The sequence below is a fragment of the Castor canadensis genome, chromosome 10 (assembly GCF_047511655.1).
Source record: "Castor canadensis chromosome 10, mCasCan1.hap1v2, whole genome shotgun sequence".
Lineage (NCBI taxonomy): Eukaryota > Metazoa > Chordata > Mammalia > Rodentia > Castoridae > Castor > Castor canadensis.
The window spans coordinates 515,104-533,850 of NC_133395.1; the positions used below are offsets into that span (position 1 = coordinate 515,104).

The following is an 18,747-nucleotide window of genomic DNA, read 5'->3' on the forward strand; positions in this document are numbered from 1 at the left end:
AGAGGCTCTCACAGTCCTGGTCTTTTTCTGAGTGAGAGTCCACGTTTTAGATTGAGTAAAAAGCTAAGGAACAAACTTTCTCTGCACCACAGACACCCCAACACGCAGCACCCACTGGCCCACACTCACCTGCCCTCCTTGCTGTCTCCTGCACCCGCCTTTGGCCACGGGCTGCCCCGCACTCGGCTCCTGGGCCTGCACCTGCGCCTGCACCTGCTTTTCCCTCAAGTGTAGAACATGACTAACAAGCCAAAATAACTTCTAGACAGTAATCCTGAATTAGAGAAACACGGAGCTTGCTTAAAATGCTCATGCACGTTTTATTAATAAAACTAACAGTGCCGAGTTAAACAAGTCAAACAATTAAAGTCTCTTTGTATTCCATAAAATATTACAGAAAAGTTTATTTGTGTTTCAATAAAAAGACTATCATTTTGGAACAGGCAGCGACAGCAACTGTGCAGCTGACGGTTTTCTGTGAATTAATTTTAAGAGACTACTGCCTGTCCTTAAAATTCCTTTTTCTTTTTATAAAAAAAGAACTATTAAAAATGATTGACAAATTTTGAGTTAAAAAACTGTTAAAACATTCTCTATGTTTAATTTCAACTTTATAATAGATTACAGGAAGATGCTTACGAAACAAGTACATTTGTTTCAGTACATGTCTTTAAATGATAGACTTTTAAGTATGTAAACAACTATATAATAAAGTTTCCAAATGCTGCCTGTAAGAAATCAGGCAAATTCTGCCATAAGCAATAAACTTTCCAGACATGTCCACAGCTGCGCCTGTGTGACAGTAACCTTGGCCAAACAAAACAAAACAAAAACAAATCAACAAAAAAAGTACTTTGCAATTTGTTGCTGCAAAAGAGAGGAGAAAAGCATACCCCGAGAGGTGCACGGCAGTCGGTGCAGTCCAGGAGGTAAAGTCACAATGAATCTGTGGCACTTGCTGTTTAGCAGCAGAGCTTGGCTATCTGCTTGGTTCTTTGGACACTGCGTTATTTAATGGAGGAAACCGCATCCTGCAGTCTCGCTGTCCTCCAGCAGGTGGCACTACCACCGCTGCTAACACAGCCTGTGCCTGGTGGGGATGCCCCACAGGAGAGTGGCTACTGCTGTCGTGTGGACACAGCGCAATTTCCTCAGCAAACCCAGCAAGCACTGTTGAGGGGTGAAAATGAACTCTGAGTTTAAGAAAGGCAGAAACTGAAAACAAAATCTTAAACAGGCTCTCCGTCAGCACACTGGTGTCGGAACGTCCTTGCTTATCAGAGGTGCCCGTCTAACACCATAGCTTACCACGTCTTCTTGGGGCTAAGCCAAAAAGAAACAGAAAACTGCACATTAAAAAAGTTTCTCTCCTCTAAACAATTTTTTCCTGAAGCTGAATTTGAAGGGGGAGGGGAGCCTACAAGCTGAGAAATCAGTCTTCCTCGTCATTCTCGTTGAAGTCATCATCGTCCTCATCATCCTCGCCAACATAGGACACAGGGGTTTCCACCCGGGAGCCGCTGTACTGGGACCCGTTAGAACTGGAGGCCAGCATCCCATCTGCACCGTTGCTCAGGTCACTGCAAACACAGGAGGCCAGAGAGGCAGTCAGTGGCGTGTGGCCACTCTGCCAGCCATGGGCAGACGTGTCTCCAGGAGGACTGGGTTTTTAAATTACACAACAGAAATGGGAAATGTTCAGGATACAAAGTCCTCACCCTGCTCACATTCTCCTCTAGCCCCGACTTTACCAATACCTAACAGCTCCAGCCAGGACGGCCAGCAGAACGGCACAACACAAACTGGACACCCCGTAGGTCCTGCTTCCAGGCCCTTCACCCACATCAGCAGGCCACAAAAAAGTGAGTGTGAAGCAGACATATCAAGTGAAAAATGTGGTTTTGATGTGGCCAGGGCAGGGGATGGCACCTGCCTGCCATGCACCATGCACTGAGTTCCATCCCCAGAACTGCAAGAAAGAAAAAGAACCACCTGAATAACGTGTAAGAAACACCTCAAAGAATTACCTGGTAGGCATTCTGCAGACTGACCACACATTCTTACACAGCTGAAAACTCAGGACAGAGAGAAAAGCTGAACTCAGGAGAGCTGACCACACTATGACAGAAGGACCTCACTGATGCTGTCCCCTCCTCAATCCTCAGACAACACACAGGTCTGTCCCCTCACCACACTCAGGATGACACGCCAGTCCTCATGTTGCCACCTCCCTGGCAGCAATCGATGACACAGCTGTCCTAGGCTGAGTGAGGAGGCCCAGACTGGCAGAGCCTGCCCCCGGCCCCTCACATCCAGGCCAGCAGAGCTTTTCGCCTTGCCAGGGATGGACCAGGTTCTAACAGACAAACCTGGCTTGCTGGACCTGCAGATGACTGAAGAATTTCTTCCTCTAAGTGAACATGTTAATATTTACGCTTGTCCTAAGTGCGTAAGGCGTATCAGTGAAGCATAAAGGTGACAAACCGTCGCTAATGCTTCCTGTAAAGCCACCTCGCCTTATCTTTAAAGCTCTAAGATAAACACCTAGGGATATCATTCTGCTCTCTGGAATTGTGGGTCAAAAGTTAATAAATATATATTTATTTAAATAAAGTTTCTCCAATAACAGGAAAAAAACAGATACAGTAAAGTATAAAGTGAAAAAGAAGGCAGAGTATAAAACTGTATATGTGCTTTGACATGAAGGAGGCTTAAGAAAATTGGAAACTTTTTTTTTTTTTTTTTTTCAGTACTGAGGTTTGAACTCAGGGCTTCATGCTTACTAGGCAGGTGCTCTACCACTTGAGCCCTGCCCCAGCTCTTTTATGCTCTTCTTTGGATAGGGTCTTGTGTTTTTTGCCCAGAACCAGTCTTGGATGGCAATCCTTCTACCTATGGCCTCCCATGTAGATAGCTGGGATTATCGGTGTGTACCACCACACCAGGCTTATTTGCTGAGATGGGATTTTGCTAAGTCTTTGCCCAAGCTGGCTTCAAACTTTAATCCTTCCCATCTCCATCTTTGGAATAGCTGGGATTACAGCTATGAGCTACTTCACCCAGCCAGAAAACAGTTCTAAGAAGACCTGCTATCGCTTGGGCTACTAGGGACAGTGGGACGTGAGCTTCTTTTGCCCCCAATTTACTGCGTGTCACTTAAAAAAAAAAAAAAACAAAAAACCATGAAGTACTTTTAATTTTTACGGAGAAAGAAAAAACAACTGAGAAAAGCAAGCCCCCCACACAGGGACAAGCGCGGCGTGGCTCCCGAAGTGTATCGCACCTGGGTGGACAGTCCACTGAGAACACAGTTGTGGGTGTGTGCACACAGCTAGGGGCTGCTACAGAGGGAACCAGATGACGCCCACCCTCAGCCCTGTCACCTGGCAGAAAGCCTCGTGCCGTTGGAGGCAGAGCCTGTCGTCGTGACAAACACCCCGCCGATGGATCCCTGAGCCATTTCTGAAAGAAAAGGAAGGAGATGGCAACACAACCAAGGAAGTCTACAAGATGTGTGAGCAGTGAAACGGAAGGATGCACAAGAGCCAGGATGGTCACCGGACAGCCTGGCACGTCTCTCCTGTCCGGGACTGCGTCACACACACGACTGACCTGTCACGTACGGTTCTAGGGCTTTCGGCACCAAGCTCCTGGCCATCTTGAGGTCTTCAGCGGAGCAGCTGCCCGACTCCAGTCCACAGGCCATGCCCATGCGCTTCAGGACTTCGATGTCGTCATGGATCTCAAACGTATTGTCGAAGTTGAACAGATACTCGAACCTGCGAGAGAGAGGCACCATGAGGAAGGCCAGGCCTCCAGGCGCAGGCAGCACGGTGGGTCAGGCCCAGGTAGGTGGACTCCTCCCTGCCGTGCCCACTCCAGCCCCATGGTTGGGTCCCTGCACAAAACAACATGGACTCGGGGACGGCGGATGAGCAGCTCAGGTGATTCTGCAAATCGCTGGCCTGCTCCATCCAGGCAGCTGCATGCCGGGACGCAATGGCACCCAACCCTGCAGTGAGTCCTGATGGCACAGCTCGCCCCGCAGGCCTTCTTCCCCCACCAAGAGCTGAGCCCTGGGGGCCCTGGCCAGGCTGGACGTGACGCACTTGTCGTTGGAGATGCTGCAGTCAATGACAGTCTTCCGGCTGGTGTTGACAATGATGAAGGGCAGGTGGATGACAGAGTTGGGCGGTGGCGGCCGGTGGGCCTGCTGCTCCGCTTGGCGGTTTCTCTGCACCAAGTTCTTGAAGGCGATTTGCTGGAAAAGAGGAGCGGAGCCTGGTGGCCACAGCAGCAATTCTGCTCCCTCCCTGTGGACAGCCCAAAGTCGAGCCCTGCCTGGGATTTCCAGCCAGAGGAGAAGCATGTGTGGAAACCAAATCCTCAGGCTGACAGTGCTATCCCAGTCCACGAAAAACAAGGAATGTGGAGACACATCCATGTTGGAAGTTGGGTCCCTTTGTCCCCTGAGGCTGCCCACTATGGCCATACCTGTGGGAAGGAGACCTGATAGGGGACGCTTAGGCCTCCCAGTGAGGGGTGACAGGCCTCTCTCTGGGACTGTGTCCAGAGCCAGCACCTATGCCTGAAGAGGCTGTGTGCATATGACTTTCCAACCGTGATCCAAAGCTGGCTGACCCCACGTGCCTGGCCTCCCTGCACTGGCAGTTGTGCCCACTGAGGCTGTGCTCAGTGGCAGACTTCATCTCCAACAAGTAGCTACAGATAAGAGAACAACTCACCCAGCATGCAACTGAGGGCAGAGACTGGGAGTGGGGCCAGGCACCCACTGGCCCCCCTTTCCCACCACACCCATGACAGTATCCTGGGCCACCCCCACCATGTAGCTCTGGGCTGACACCACAGGAAAGAGAGAGCTCCCCAGGCTGGGTCCCAGATGCTGCCCCCTCAGTGGATCACACCAAATTTCAAGCAGTTGACATGGCCTCGTGAGGGGCTAGGGACCTTGCTGGGACCCCATGCTCGGGCATGAAATTCACTCCGCATGACTCCCAACTTCATCACCTGTCCTGGAAGGTTCCATTGTACCTGGGTCAGGGACCAGTTCTCCCTGCCCCTATGCCAGCCTTGGGCCCTTGGCTCTCAACACTGGAAGCCCAGCTCCAAGGCCTCTTGCACAGACATGCCAACCCTAACCACTTGTCCTGCTCCTGAGCAGAAGCTGTCGGAACCCTGGTCCATTGCACTCCCTGCATCACGAGGTGCCCAGTACAGAGCCTGATCCTCAGTCTTCCCACAGTACTTCTCTGGGAGCCACCCTCCCATCACTTACACCCTCCAGCTGAGGGTCACACAATCTCAGCCTCTAGGAACCAGTCCTGTGTGGTGAACGTGCTCTGGGAGCATCAGGAAACTCAGAGCCGAGCTCCTGTGGCCCCTGGAGCAGGATGTCGTCCTCAGACAAGCAGTTACCTGCAGGATGAGCTCCTGGAGCTGGGACTGCTTCTGCTTGATCCTCTCCAGCCTCCGCTGCCTCTCCACCTGCAGACAGACACCATGAGGAGGTGGACTGCACTGACAAGCCCCATCTGCACCATGCCACGGGCATCAGTTCTTGCCAACATCTGCTCAGACTCTAATCAAGGTGACATGGTCACATGTGGACAGACCAGTTTTCCCTTGCAACTCCAAAACCACACCTGACTCCCTCTCCTCCTTTCTCAGATGTGGCTGGATTAAGGGAAAAACCCATGAATGAGGATGGAGAACTAAGCTCTACTAGTCTAGATACTCTGTAGTATGGTGCAGGCCCTCACCCACTGCTGAACACCTGCAGAGCCAGAGGCCAAGTGCCTGGTGAAACAGGCAAGAAACACAGCAAGACCCCACCCATGTCCACCTGGAGCAAGCGCTGGGCACAGGCAGCATGAGGGCAGCAGCAGGACCCTCCTGGCTGACTCTGGGACACAGTGAAATGACGGGGAGCGGGGGCTGTAGTGCACCTCGAGGTTCTGGCACTCCTGAGCCGAGTTGGTGGGCAGGCCGATCCACTTGATCTCCTTCTTCTCCTTGGAGATGATATTCATGGCCATGAGCACGTTCAGGGCATCGTAGACACGGCGCCGGATGTTCTTCTGGTCATAAGCCTGGGAAGACGGACCAACAACCTTCCCAGTGACCCGAAAGGCTGGACACCAACACCTTAGATGTCAGACCATGAGAACAGCCTTGGAAGGTGCCCTCAGACAGCTCGAGGGGACCGTCCTGACCCGTCCTCTGGGACCACTAGTCCTGCAGAAGGCCAGGGTCACTTCTTAGGCTGTACAGGAATTTCCTTGCTGAAGACCGAGGAGCCCTGTGACCCTGGCCTGCAGCCCCCAACAGCACTTACTGACTCATTTGGTAGGATGTGGTTATCAGCGGCACTAAACTCTGCGACCAACTCATCAGCCACCTCGTTGTAGGAGGTCGTCCCTTTCCTCTGCACCTTCTCACACACCTTCATAGAGAAGTGCCGTAGGCCCTTGCCATTCTTCTCACCCTTCCTGTTGCGCTTCCTAAAAACACAGAGAAACAGACACCATGAGCATCCGAGAGCCAGGCTGGACTCAAGACACTTTCTCCTAAAACACTAAGAAGTACCCCGGGCCCTGACCCCAGGAGGCCCCCGCCTTCCACGGCCACGCCACAGGAAAGGGCTTCCATCGCAATGTGCTAAGGACATCAGCAGGTGTCTGTGAGTCTAAGGTCAGGAAAAGGACACCTACAAGGCCAGATCCAACACCTGTGCCTTCACCTGTCGGGGAAGACGCGCAGACACTGAGGGCAGGAACCAGGATGCACCTGGCCCACACCAACAGGCTCAGCCAGCATCGGACTGCAGTGTTCTAGTGTTAAAATAGGAATTTTCAGGGCCAACTTCAGCAGGCTACCACGACATTAGGCAGATACTTACACTGCTTAGACTTAGCATGACAGTAGGTGCAAACCACTGTGTGCTTCAGATTGAGAGGGATGACCAAATGGGGGACCTTCCCTAAGTTACCACCTTGGGAAGGTCACTGAGTTTCTTCTGGCTGAGTTTTGGGCAAAGATGATTTTCACTTAGAGCCAATACAGACATGGTGTGTATACAGCAGTGTGTAGCTTGAGTTTTTGGGTTTTTTTTGGTGCTGGGGATTGAACCCAGGGCCATGTACATGCTAGCAAGCACTCTGCCACTTGAGCTACACCTGCAGCCCTTTTTTGTTTTATTTTTTATTTTCTTTTTGAGATACAGTCTCACTAACTTTGACCGGGCTGGCCTTGAAGTCGAGATCCTTCTGCCTCCACCTCACGAGTAGCTGGGATTACAAGTGTGGACTACCCCATGCCGGGTCATGGGTGTGTTTTAAGGGAAGACACACAGCAGATCTTCAAGGAAAACCACGTCCACATCAGACACATTAGCGGCAGTGCAGCCCTGGGGGGTCGTTTACGCCCAGTGTGACGAAGAAGGTTTCAGAGTGGTTGCAGTGGGCAGCCAGCATGGTCATGGAGGCCAGCACTCCCACCCGCCAAAGAGCAGATGCGATAGGCCGAGCGGCTCCCGCCTCAACATCCTACCCAGACAGTAATGGGTCACAGACCACGTGACATGTAGCCTCCAAGGACAGAGGAGACATTCTAGGCAATGGTCACCCCAGGGCGGGGAGTGCTCACCCAGCAGACCAAGGTGAGGAGTCGGACGGCTGGTTCTGGGACACAAAGTGAGTGCTGGGGGTGTGTGGACTTCCTACCACGATAGTGTTTGACGCTGCCGGTCTCTGAGGCGTACCAATCACCTACAGTCAAGAGAGAATTCAGAACAATCAGACCAGTGCACATCAAGACACTGCCACGCCTCGGCAGCACAGCGACAAAGGACCGCCACAAAGCAGATGCCCCGCATCACTTCCAAAACGCTGACCGCAGGCAATCGCCACAGTTACTCCATGTGAGGCGTTGCCTCCCCTCCAGCTCAGGCATCTTCTCCACTCAACAAAAGCATCAAGAAGCCACAGCCAGCCCTGGCAGGCTGGAGTGGACAGAGCTGGCCTCCCAACACGAAGAGCACACGGTGTGGGTGCCCTCGCTGCACAGGCCACTATGGCGGTCAGGTTTAACAACAGGCACTCAAATATCCCTGGGCTGAAGTCCTCTAATGAGACGGACAGGATAAACTGTATCCTTCCATGGCCCCAAAGAGAAGCCAAAAAACAAACAAGAAATAGCTCTTACAACAGACACACTCCAGGACTGACTGAATCCTTCTCCAGCTTAGCAGTGATACCTGTCACTGTCCCCTTAAATGGGTGCCCCACCCAGCGCCCCTTCTCTAGGTGACCCTGGCACATAGACAGCATCCAAGCATTAGGTGTGAAGTGAGCCTGGGAGCACAGAGCATGCTATGGTCCATCTGCCCCAGGGAAGAGGTGACATTGCCAGAACAAGGGTGGCTCTCGGGAGTAAATGTGTCCCAACCCACCACGGGGCAGAGACACACTGCAACACCCTCACTAAGAAAGTGAACACATGGCTTTCCTTTTGACAAGTCTGCCATTTGAGTTCCCTGGGTTAACAGTTGAATGTTCGCCTCTGGACACAGGCATCGCCCTGAACAGCCAACTGAAGTCTGAACTTCTCTAAGGTCCTGCACGGAGCTAAGTTGAAAAAACCTTCTTAAGGTGTCCAGTTTGCTCAAATACCATGGAGACACCTTGTGGTGAGGAGCCATGGGGGCTGATGTTTCTGAATTCTTCCCTGCACCCTTCCGGAGGGACCTGTGTAGCCCCAGGCACAGGTGTGCTCACCTCCAGTGGTTACAGCCTCTCTGCACACCACACTCATCAGTCAGCCACAAAACCAAACTGGCAAAGTTTGTGCAAAACAGAACGACAGAACAGAAAACAAGCCTCCTGGGGGTAAGCAAGTGCTTCATGAGGCTCTTCTCATGTGTGGTGAACACAAGGTTGCATTTGGGGAGACTGGGTCACAGTAGGGGCACGTTCCTCAAAATTCGAAGATCAACAGTCACAACAGCTGGAAACTCCCCCACCAGCAGATAGGATACAATGCCACCCCCACCCATGCTGGGGAGCAGAGTGGAGGCAGTTTTCCAACTTGAGCTGGACAGTGCTTGCTGCCTCACCTTACATGGCACGAGGGTCACAAGAAGGGTCCTGGGAACATGAATATAACTGGCCTCATAAACCCAGCTTCCCCATTGGAGACTTAGGACTGTGAGACGCCTGGGTCTGGATTCCTTGCCATCCATCTCTGTCTAACCAATCAGCAGCAGGAAGATCAAAAAGCCCCAGGCAGATCACAGCAGATATTCATTACAGAGAACCACCTTTCCTCAACAGCAGGACTCAGTGTGGTCAGGGACTCCCTGGGAATTGCCTGCACCTGGCAACCCTGCAGGTACAGGAGGTCCCACGTGGCCAGCTCCTACTGCTCACAGCAAGCTGCTGAACGGCCGGTCTCCAGGAAATTTGCTTCCCGGCTTTGATGACTCTGCATGGCAGTCTGTGGACTGCAAGGGAAGGATGGAAGGCCCTATCTCCACACAATGATTGAGCAGAGACACGAGCTCGCTGGTGAGCACCATATACCTCTCAAAAGCAGCCTTCAGGAGTCCTCTGTGGCAACACGCAGCTCTACCGCCTAGGTGGTGTGAGTCGTGCTTCTCTGTGGGTGTGAGGGCAAAAAGCCAGGCACTGTACCCTTGGTGCTCAGTCAGGATCATCAGGACCAGGGATCAACACGAATGGAGCAACAGCGTGGAAAACCAGAGTGACTTGGTGTCGGGGGGGGAACAGTGTAGAGGACATCACGGTGGCTGGGGAGGGGGGGAGACAGCATGGAGGACCTCACAGCAGGGAGGTAGTGTGGAGGACCCCAGAGGCGGAGGGGGAAGACAACAGCATGGAGGACCACAAAGGCGGGGGTGGGGGAAGAGGCAGGACAATGTGGAAGACCCCACAGTGAGTGGAGAGATGGAAGCAAAGCCTAGCATCCAATTGCACAGGGCCTGAAGGGAGCCACCTCACCCAGGGCCCAGTGCATGCCAGGCAAACACTGTACACTGAGCTACAGCCCCACACACATGGGCTTTTAAGCACCCCCCCCTTCCAGGTCTACCCTAAGATCACACTTTGAATCTTAACTCCACATATTGTAAAAGGCTGAAATTAGAATCACCACAGTACACTATGTGACTCGACTTCCATAAAGCATCCAAAATATAAACAGTAGCAAACCAGAGAATTCCAGGCAGGCAGTAAAACTATAAAGGAAAGTTACCACACAGTCTCCTCTGGCGGAGGGGGCCAACCGGTCTCACCCCCGCGGGGCAGGGCTCACACTACGCACTCCAGTGCATTTTCTCAACGGGCCTTAAACATTGCTGCACTACCTAGGCTTCTCAGAGCCTGACCAAGGGCACCCAGTTGCTGGTGGGTGACCACCAGAGCCTCAGCAACCCCCCTGGCCACATTTCACACACGCGCAGGGTTAAGCCTCAGGCCCCACGTCAGAATCGGCAGGACTGTGGTTGAGTCACTGCAACACGAATGTTTCGATCTACTTCAAGGACACTGCAAAGCATGGACAGTTACCAGCTCCTCCCAACACAGTTCAGTTTAAATCACTGTTTGATGTTCAGGTCACCAGCCATTCTCAGAGGGAACAAAAACACAATTGTTGCTACAGTTACTTTTTATTCAAGCTAAATTCTGCCATAAAACACAGTATTAGAAAGCTAGAGAAATTATAAAGTGAAACAAATCTGGATCTTTCAGTAAAATGGCATTAGTAAGTAGAAAACTGAACAGAAGAGCTATCAAGTGCCAAATATGTGCTAGACGTCTGTGTTGCTTTTAGTGACCCACAGCTCTGCAAAGCAAGCTCTGGTCAGCCTTGACTGGCAGGAGCCCTCCGCTCACACCGCAGGGGAGAAGTCCCATTCCACCACCAGGCCCCACAGTCAGCCGCTCCTATTTAAAAGTCAAGTGCTCAGATCCACTGGGAGGAGGGAGATGTTGGTCGACACAAATTTTAAGTAAGACGAAGGTGTGCGAATCACTCTGGAGAGCTGCCCACACGGCAGCAGTTGCAAACGGCACCAACCCCAGCCCCCCACGCCACAACTCCTTTGGGGATGGAAACCCTTATAGGTACTAGGGACACCTGTGGATACTGGGGACCACGGGGAGCACCAAGCCTCCTCCTCCAAACAGGCTCTCTTCCCACCCAGGGTGTGCTGACCTCCCTAAGGAGCAAAATTCAGGACTCGGCAGGAGACCCTGGAGTGGAGCCCAACCCAGGCTGCCCAGGAGGTGCCAAATCATTGGGTTAGGTGGAGCTGCAGCTCTGTCGAAGGTGGTCCTGGGGGAAGGACAGAAGCCTGGTCCTTGGGTGGCTGTGCTCCAACAGCCCCTACCACAAGCTCCAGCTCGGGTAACACCACTACCAGCCCAGGGTCTGATTCTGTGGAAGGAGCTGTAGGGTTCCTCCTCTGTGACCCAACCCAGTGAGGGAAGGGGGTGGCACTGACCCTGCTTCCCCAGTAATGAACCAGGAGAAACCTGTCCTCGAGCTGTGGCCTGCATGGCCATTTCCTCCCCTCTCCAGCCTCCCAGCCCTTGAGACAGTGGCCGTGAAGGAAGGCCAGGGTGTCTGCTCAGCCTCGGCCTTCCAGAGTTAGTTCCAACACAACCAGCTACCCCATTCCACAGGATCTGTGTCCACACACCTTGCCACTTACCACTTGCTGTGTGATGTTGACATTGGACTGTCCGAAAGTTTTTGGCAAGAGCTGCTTCCCAAGCGTGTTCACTGTGGACGGGTGGACAGCCACCAGGGACACCACACCTGCAACACAGGAGCACAGGTCAAGGGCCACACTGCTCTACGGCAAGGCTAAAAGTGAGTTTCAGGGAGATGGGGCTTCTGACCAGAGCACACAACATTCAACAGCTCAATCCATGAACTCACAACTTCCCCATTCGACTTGGCCGACTTATGGCTGAGTTGCAGACTTCCCCCAGCTTAGCTCCTCCCTCCTTAGCGGTCCTCCCTGGGCGCTCCCAGGTTGGGCGGGGTGGGGCTCAGGTACCCTCTGGAGCATCTGCTAAGGAACATGCTGGATGAACTAACAACTTCCCAGGCTGCCATTGACCCAGGGGCCACAGGCACTGGTCTTGTGGCAGGTGTTGTGGTTGCCATAGTACCCACAACGCTGCTCCCATGCAAATATCATGGGACCCTGCCTGTCTCAGGGGTGAAATGGCATGCACTTTGTTCTACTCCTACAATATAAAAAGAACACTTAGCATGCTCTCCTGACACAAAGACTGATACAACCTTTACTGAACAGTGGCTGAGGAGCTAACTCAATGGAAGTAATATCTGTTAAACAGCAGAATAGAATATACTGGAAAGCCTTTTGAAGTAACTATGTAACAAGATGTTTCCAAATAGTTTTATGAATGGTCTGAACTACTGCAACCCATTAACAAAAGGATCTAGAATTGTACACGTCGGTTTGTATAACTGATAAAATCACATTCTATTAATAACTACAGATTTTAAGATATCAAATTATGAAGGCACAAGGCTTAGTTTTTCCCAAAAACTGCTTTAACTGAATAGCCATATTACCAAAAGCAATCTACAGATTAAACACAATCCCCGTCAAAATTTCAATGACATTCATCACAGAAACAGAAAAATCAATTCTAGAATTCATACAGAAGCACAAAAAGACTCCAAAAAGCCAAAGCAACACTGAGCAAAAAGCACAATGACAGCAGTATAGACTTCAAACAGAGCCACATAACAAGACCATCAGTGCACTGGCAGGAAAACAGACACACAAACCAACAGAAGACAACAGAAGGCCCAGATGTCACGCAGCTAAAGACATCTGATTGTCTGCAAAGGTGCCAAAAAACACACGTTGGAGAAAAGACAGCCTCTTTAACAAGTGGTACTGGGAAAACTGGACATCCACATGTAGAAGACTAAAACTAGACCCTGCCTCTCACCCTGTACAAAATCTATTCTAAATGGACCAAAGACCTCTAATAAGACCTGAAACTTTCAATCTACAACAGGAAAATATCGGGAAACACTTCAAGACTTTCCAAATAGGACTCCAACAGCTCAGTAGATCAAAGCAGGACCTGGCCAATGGGGTTGCATCAAACTACAGAACTTCTACATAGCAAAGGAGAGAGCCTATGGAATGGAAGAAAACCTTGCCCAGCTATTAGTCCACTTGACAGGGCATTAATATCCAGGATATATAAAGAACTTTAAAAGTCAAATGAGGCCAGGATGAGAAGTTAACAAGACTCCATCTCAACCAGTAGAAAGCTGACCTGCAAGAGAAGCATGAATAGAAGGACCACAGCCCAGGCCGGTCTGGGCACAAATGTGAGACCCTACTTGAAAAAAAAGCAAAAAGGGCTGGGGTGTGCACAGCTCAAGTTAGGAGAGCCCTTGCCTAGCAATCATTGAGGCCCTGAGTTCAAACCCTAGTACTGCCACACACACAAAAAAGCAAACTCCCAAAGAACAAATAGTCTAATCAATGGGATAAATGGGCAAGTGGACTAAAGGGCCAATAAATATATGAAAAAGCTCAACACCTTTAGCCATCCAGGAGATTCCAGCTCAAAAACAACAAACACTGATGAGGATGAGGGGAAAAGAACCCTTGTAGATACTACGGGAAAGCAAATTAGTGTAACCACTATGGACGTCAGTACAGAAGTTCTCCAAAGAACTACAACACAATACCATACGATCGTGCTAGACCATTTCCTGGGCATACACCCAACAGAATCAAAGTCAGCATACATTGGAGACACCTGCATACCCATGTCTGTTAAGTCACTATTCATAATAGCCAAGTTACGAATCAGCGTAGGTGCCCATCGATGGATGAGTGGATAATGAAAATATGGTGTAAATACACAATGGAGTTTTATTCAACTACAAAGAACAAAATCATGCTGCTTGCAGGAAAATGGAAGTGATGGTCATATCAAGGGAAAGAAGCCAGATCCAGAAAGGCAAACATCACATTTCCTCTTATATGTGGACTCTAGGGGGGGAAAAGACAACATGAAAGTAGAAGAGGGGGAAACGAAGTGGGCGGCGAGAGATTGTTCCTAGAGTGGGCTGAAGATGAATGCCGGAGGACATGGATCTCAGCTAAAGGACAGTATTCCAGTTACTGAATACTCAGCAATTTTTCTCGTGTGAAAAATGAGCTTTTGGCCAGTCATCCTCTTGAATTATCAGAAAAGGTTTCCATTTCAACCAAGATAAAATGAGTTTTTCCACATCCAGGGTCTACCTGGCTCCACTGAAATTACAAATGGAATTCAAGGCAACATGGCAGGTTCGGCGTCTTCCATTTCTGTCAAGTTCAAACTTTCACTGGTATTTTGAGGGGTAACGATCGAACTACTGGATCTGAAGATAATTCTAAGTGACCCGTCACAAAATGAGCTAATGGGTAAACCACACCTGATAGTGGAATATACATGCAGCTGCTGTAGGTTGGTGTGGATTCGTGACTGCGAGAGGCGGCATCTTGTGACACATCGTTTTGCTGTGATGTGGTGTATACGACATTCAAGTCCTGACACATGGGAAGAAACAGAAGGGGAAGCTACCGAGCAGTGGGGAGGTAAGTATGATCAAAGCAGGCTACATGCACGTACAAAAACGTCAAAACGAAACCTAGTATTTGGTACGATTAATATATGCTAATGAAGTGATTTTAACTAAATATTTTCAAAATTTCAAAGCGAATGTTTTGGGGTTTTAGTACATCTTATCGTACATATGACGTTATGGACATAAGCAGATAGTACAGGATACTGTGGTGAAGCAAATCTGCACATCCATCACCTCAGTCACCCCAATTTTGTCTGTGGCAAAAGCAGCTGAACCCCCTCACTCGCAGCAGCTCAGCAGCCATCTTGCTTGCTCACATCCTCCCTGCACACGGCTCTCTAGACTCTCACGTACTCGTTGCACACGGCTCTTTAGTGCTGCTGCACCGGTGCCCCACGTCCTCTCCCTCTACGTGCCTGAGAACAGTCCCGTTCATGTATCTGATTTCCTCTCCACATGTGAGACACACATACTTTCCTCTCTGTGCCTGGATTATTTTGCTTAGTGTAATGCCCTCCAGGCTCATCCATGTTGTGGCAAATGGCAGCAATCCCATTTTTTTAAGGCTAAGTAACATTCACACACACATAAATCTCAGTTTCTTTATCCACTCGTCCACTGATGGACACTGGGTTACTTCCAGGCCTGTGCACAGTATCATGGGTGGGCATGCGGTGTCTTCACAGTGGTGACCTTAACTCCTGTGGGTGTGTGGGAAGGGGTGACTGCATGGTGGTTATGACGCTCACTGTACTGGGTGGGGACAGAGAACCTTCTTGCACACCCGTTCCCCGCTTGTGTGCCTCCTTCAGCCACTGTGCTAAGAGCTAGTGTTCTGAACCACCTCAGAAGCATTCTGTATGGTCAGAAGACCTAGGACAAGCAGGGAGCTGGGAGGCAGGCCATTCCAGACTACAACAGTCGAGAAGAAACAGAGAGCAGGGAGCCTGGCAGCTCCATGCTACAATAGTTTTGGGTCTGGATATCTGAGACCTTCCAGGAAAAGAACAGTTTACATTAATACCAAACTAAGAGACCTCTAGAAAGAGGTCGAATTAAAGGCAGCAAGAGACATCATACAGCCTTCAGAAACCATGGTGGAAGGGCCGAGCACCCAGAACGCAGCACAGTGACTGCACTGCAGCATCTAACCCTCATACGCCAGTGTTGACAAGGGGGCCAATGTGGTTTGCACACAAATAAGCTCACGTGGCCACTCTCACACCATTCCTGGGCAGTGTGGGTGGCACTTCAATGAGCACACACCATCTGTGAGATGACAAGTGTGGCAGAGGTCACTCCCGCCAGGGAAACTGGGAGCCTCAATGACAGGAGGACATCGGGCAGAATCCTGTCAGCGCTGCAGGCCACACAACGATGTAAAATAAGCAGGTCTTGGGCAACAGGAAGTCCAACCTGACAGGAGTGGAACCCCACGTGCTGAAGATGAGTTGGTGTCATAGTCACAGTGGCCCCAGGACCCAGCAACTCCACAACTCCATAGCTGCCCACACGCTATGACAGTAAAATCAGCCACCTGCAACTCACCGTGCCTGTGAATGCAAAATACTACACGGTAGTCAGCTTCATGTGTTGGTGTGACAAGACTCCATCTGGATGGAGCCCAGGCAAGTGTCAGGTAAGCGCTCTGCCACTGAGCCCACCCCAGTCCTGGGCACCCTCTGGTGAGTGTCGCTCAAGGTGCTTGCTGATCAGGCTTCGCAGTGCCTAGTGCTCAGGGAGCAGTACAGCCCTCACTTCACTCGAAGCCACCTGGGAGTAGGTGCAGCATTTCATACTGGAGGCACCTCTGGAGTCAGATCTCAAAAACCAACACGAGTCATCCAGGAGAGAGAGGCTGAGGAAGGACCAAGAAGACCACAGGGTGGCCTGGGCACCTGGTCTTTGCATCCCATCATCCCCTGCACCCTGTACCTATGGCCGGTTCACAGTTGCTTTGAGGCTCCATGAGAATAAAAAGAGGCTCCAATGCTGAGGACATGAAGGAATCCTGGGGCTCACCATCCAGGCAAGGGCTGAAAAACAGCTCAAAGTGAGCAGCATCCAGGCACCAGCATGCTGCCCTAGTGTTCAGCACTCCTAAACTGCAAGGCACCATCCACTCACTGCCAAAGCCTGCCCAGCTGGCAGGCAAGCAAAGGACCCAGCACCCAGAGAAAGCCACGACACATGGCCAGCACAGGACCAAAGACTTGGGAGGCACCAACTCCTGCCTAGCAAGTGGACACAAGTACACTGGTGTCCACAAAGAGCCTCTCTAAAACCCACGGTATCCACTGCCCAGGACACCTACCGGGAAGCAAGGACTGCACGCTCAAAAGACAGCTCCACCTGGAACAACAACCACAGTGCCACCTGCTATGGAGGGGTGACATCACCATGCACCTCCCAAATGGCATCAGTGTGTTCCATGCACAACAGTGATCAAGCAGTTCATCACTTGTCAAGTGACGCAAGCCCTGAGCACGGCACCGGTGCATGGGGAGTGAGCCTCAGAGGTCAACCAAACTCAGCAGCAGAGTTGACCTGTCCCAAGACTCATGCTGCGGCAGAATGGGACTGCCATGTCCAACAACAAGGGCCAGGGAATAAAAACACAAGCAGCAAAGAGAAGTGTGAGAAGCAGTCAGATGGTCAGAACCTGATAAACAGAACACCACACCCACACGAGTGAGAGTCGTGCCTCACATCCTAACTCTCCAGGTCAACTCTGCTCAGGGTCACTTGTGTGGATCTCCGTGTACATGTGCACATGTATGAGTAGGCACAGAAAGGAAGGCAGCTCATGTGAATGGGAGTGACAGGCACAGAGAAGTCCTGCTCCACCAGCTGAGTAGAAGACATGTCTGAAATTCCCAAGGCTACTGCTGGGTGAGTGACCCTGAAGCCCATCACTGTGAGCACCTGTGAATGCTGCCGGCCATGAAGACCAAAACCTACCTCAGCTGACTTCAGTGGCACAGGGACCCAGTAGGCCCCGTATGGCCAGCATGACCCTGGTGGAAGAGGCAGCAGCCTGGAGAGGATGATGGGGCCAAGGCGTGAGATCAAGCCCTCTCCTGGCTCTGCCCCACACTAAGGGAGACTAGAGTGGACACAGCGACGGCCCAGGGGGAGCCAGGGAGCCAGAGGCAGATGACACCCTGGGCTCCCAGGCACATAGCACAAACCCCTAGAACGAATGGCGCAGTAGGGCAGACTGGGCAGAAGGATGGGTAGGGACCAGGCCACTATATTCTCAAGCCTCCAGACCAGGGCCTGGCTGTTAAGGGGACAATAGCTAACTTTACATATGAGAACAACAGAAAATCCAGAAACTGGGGTGCTTCAACAGAACTTAGAATCTGATGCTCCAAGGCTCTGAGCTCCAGCTCTGGCTGGGCACTCACGAGGACTTCCCTGGCTCCAGGGAGCAGACATCTCTTCGGGCAACTGGGCTTCTCCACAAATCGGTCCTGCAAACAGCATTGATGCAAACTGCACCAAACACGTGGCAGAAGCAGCCTGAGCACCAAGGGTGCAAGGAGGGATATGTGATGCAGTGCACCAGGCCCCTCAGACCACCACTCCGTCCAGGCGTCCACCTAAGAAATCCCCAGGCAAGCTGAATGCTCTCTGTTTGATTGCCCTGTGGGGACCGAGGCTGAAACGCACTGCAGGATCCTGGAAGAAGGGCCTCCACTTCTCACCTGCCTTCCCAATTCCTTAACACAGAAGACAGCACCCTGACAGCCACTGGGACACAGGTGCCGACCTGTGAAGATGTGCACCTGGTACAGGGTGTGTAGTACTTAGCTGTGGGGTTTCTTATTCGCCTTAGCTAGCATTGGGGTACCCAGCCACAAGGCTCCAGGGAGCTCATGGGGCAAGGTGCCCCATCTTTCGGTGGAAGGAACACAAGTGTCTGCACTTCCTTCTTAACACGTTCCTGTATTTGCTGACCTCTGATCTCTGCAAAGAGAACATGCAGCTTGGAAAGCAGAATGAGCACAGTGGCCAGGGTGATGCAGGGGTCAGAAAGCCCTGTGGGACCTTCCAGTCAGCAGG

General features: G+C 51.3%; 1 protein-coding gene and 1 pseudogene across 5 annotated transcripts in view; one reads left to right on the plus strand and one right to left on the minus strand.

Annotated features, from left to right (window-relative positions):
* Window positions 1–296: 296 nt before the first annotated feature.
* Window positions 297–18,747, minus strand: part of Tfdp1 (transcription factor Dp-1) — a 37,852-nt gene continuing 19,401 nt past the window's right edge. For 4 of the 5 annotated variants that reach the window (XM_074042919.1, XM_020164510.2, XM_074042921.1 and 1 more), the window contains exons 4-12: window positions 11,753–11,859; window positions 7,666–7,787; window positions 6,356–6,521; window positions 5,967–6,110; window positions 5,437–5,505; window positions 4,110–4,261; window positions 3,613–3,779; window positions 3,384–3,462; window positions 297–1,580 (exon numbers count right to left, since the gene is read on the minus strand). In XM_074042919.1, coding sequence (XP_073899020.1) covers window positions 1,433–1,580; window positions 3,384–3,462; window positions 3,613–3,779; window positions 4,110–4,261; window positions 5,437–5,505; window positions 5,967–6,110; window positions 6,356–6,521; window positions 7,666–7,787; window positions 11,753–11,859 — 1,154 coding nt within the window. In that variant the 3' untranslated portion in view covers window positions 297–1,432. The remainder of the gene's footprint in view (window positions 1,581–3,383; window positions 3,463–3,612; window positions 3,780–4,109; window positions 4,262–5,436; window positions 5,506–5,966; window positions 6,111–6,355; window positions 6,522–7,665; window positions 7,788–11,752; window positions 11,860–18,747) is intronic. The other variant, XM_020164511.2, reaches the window with a different exon arrangement.
* On the plus strand, window positions 14,060–18,488 carry LOC109686916 (proteasome maturation protein pseudogene; annotated as a pseudogene).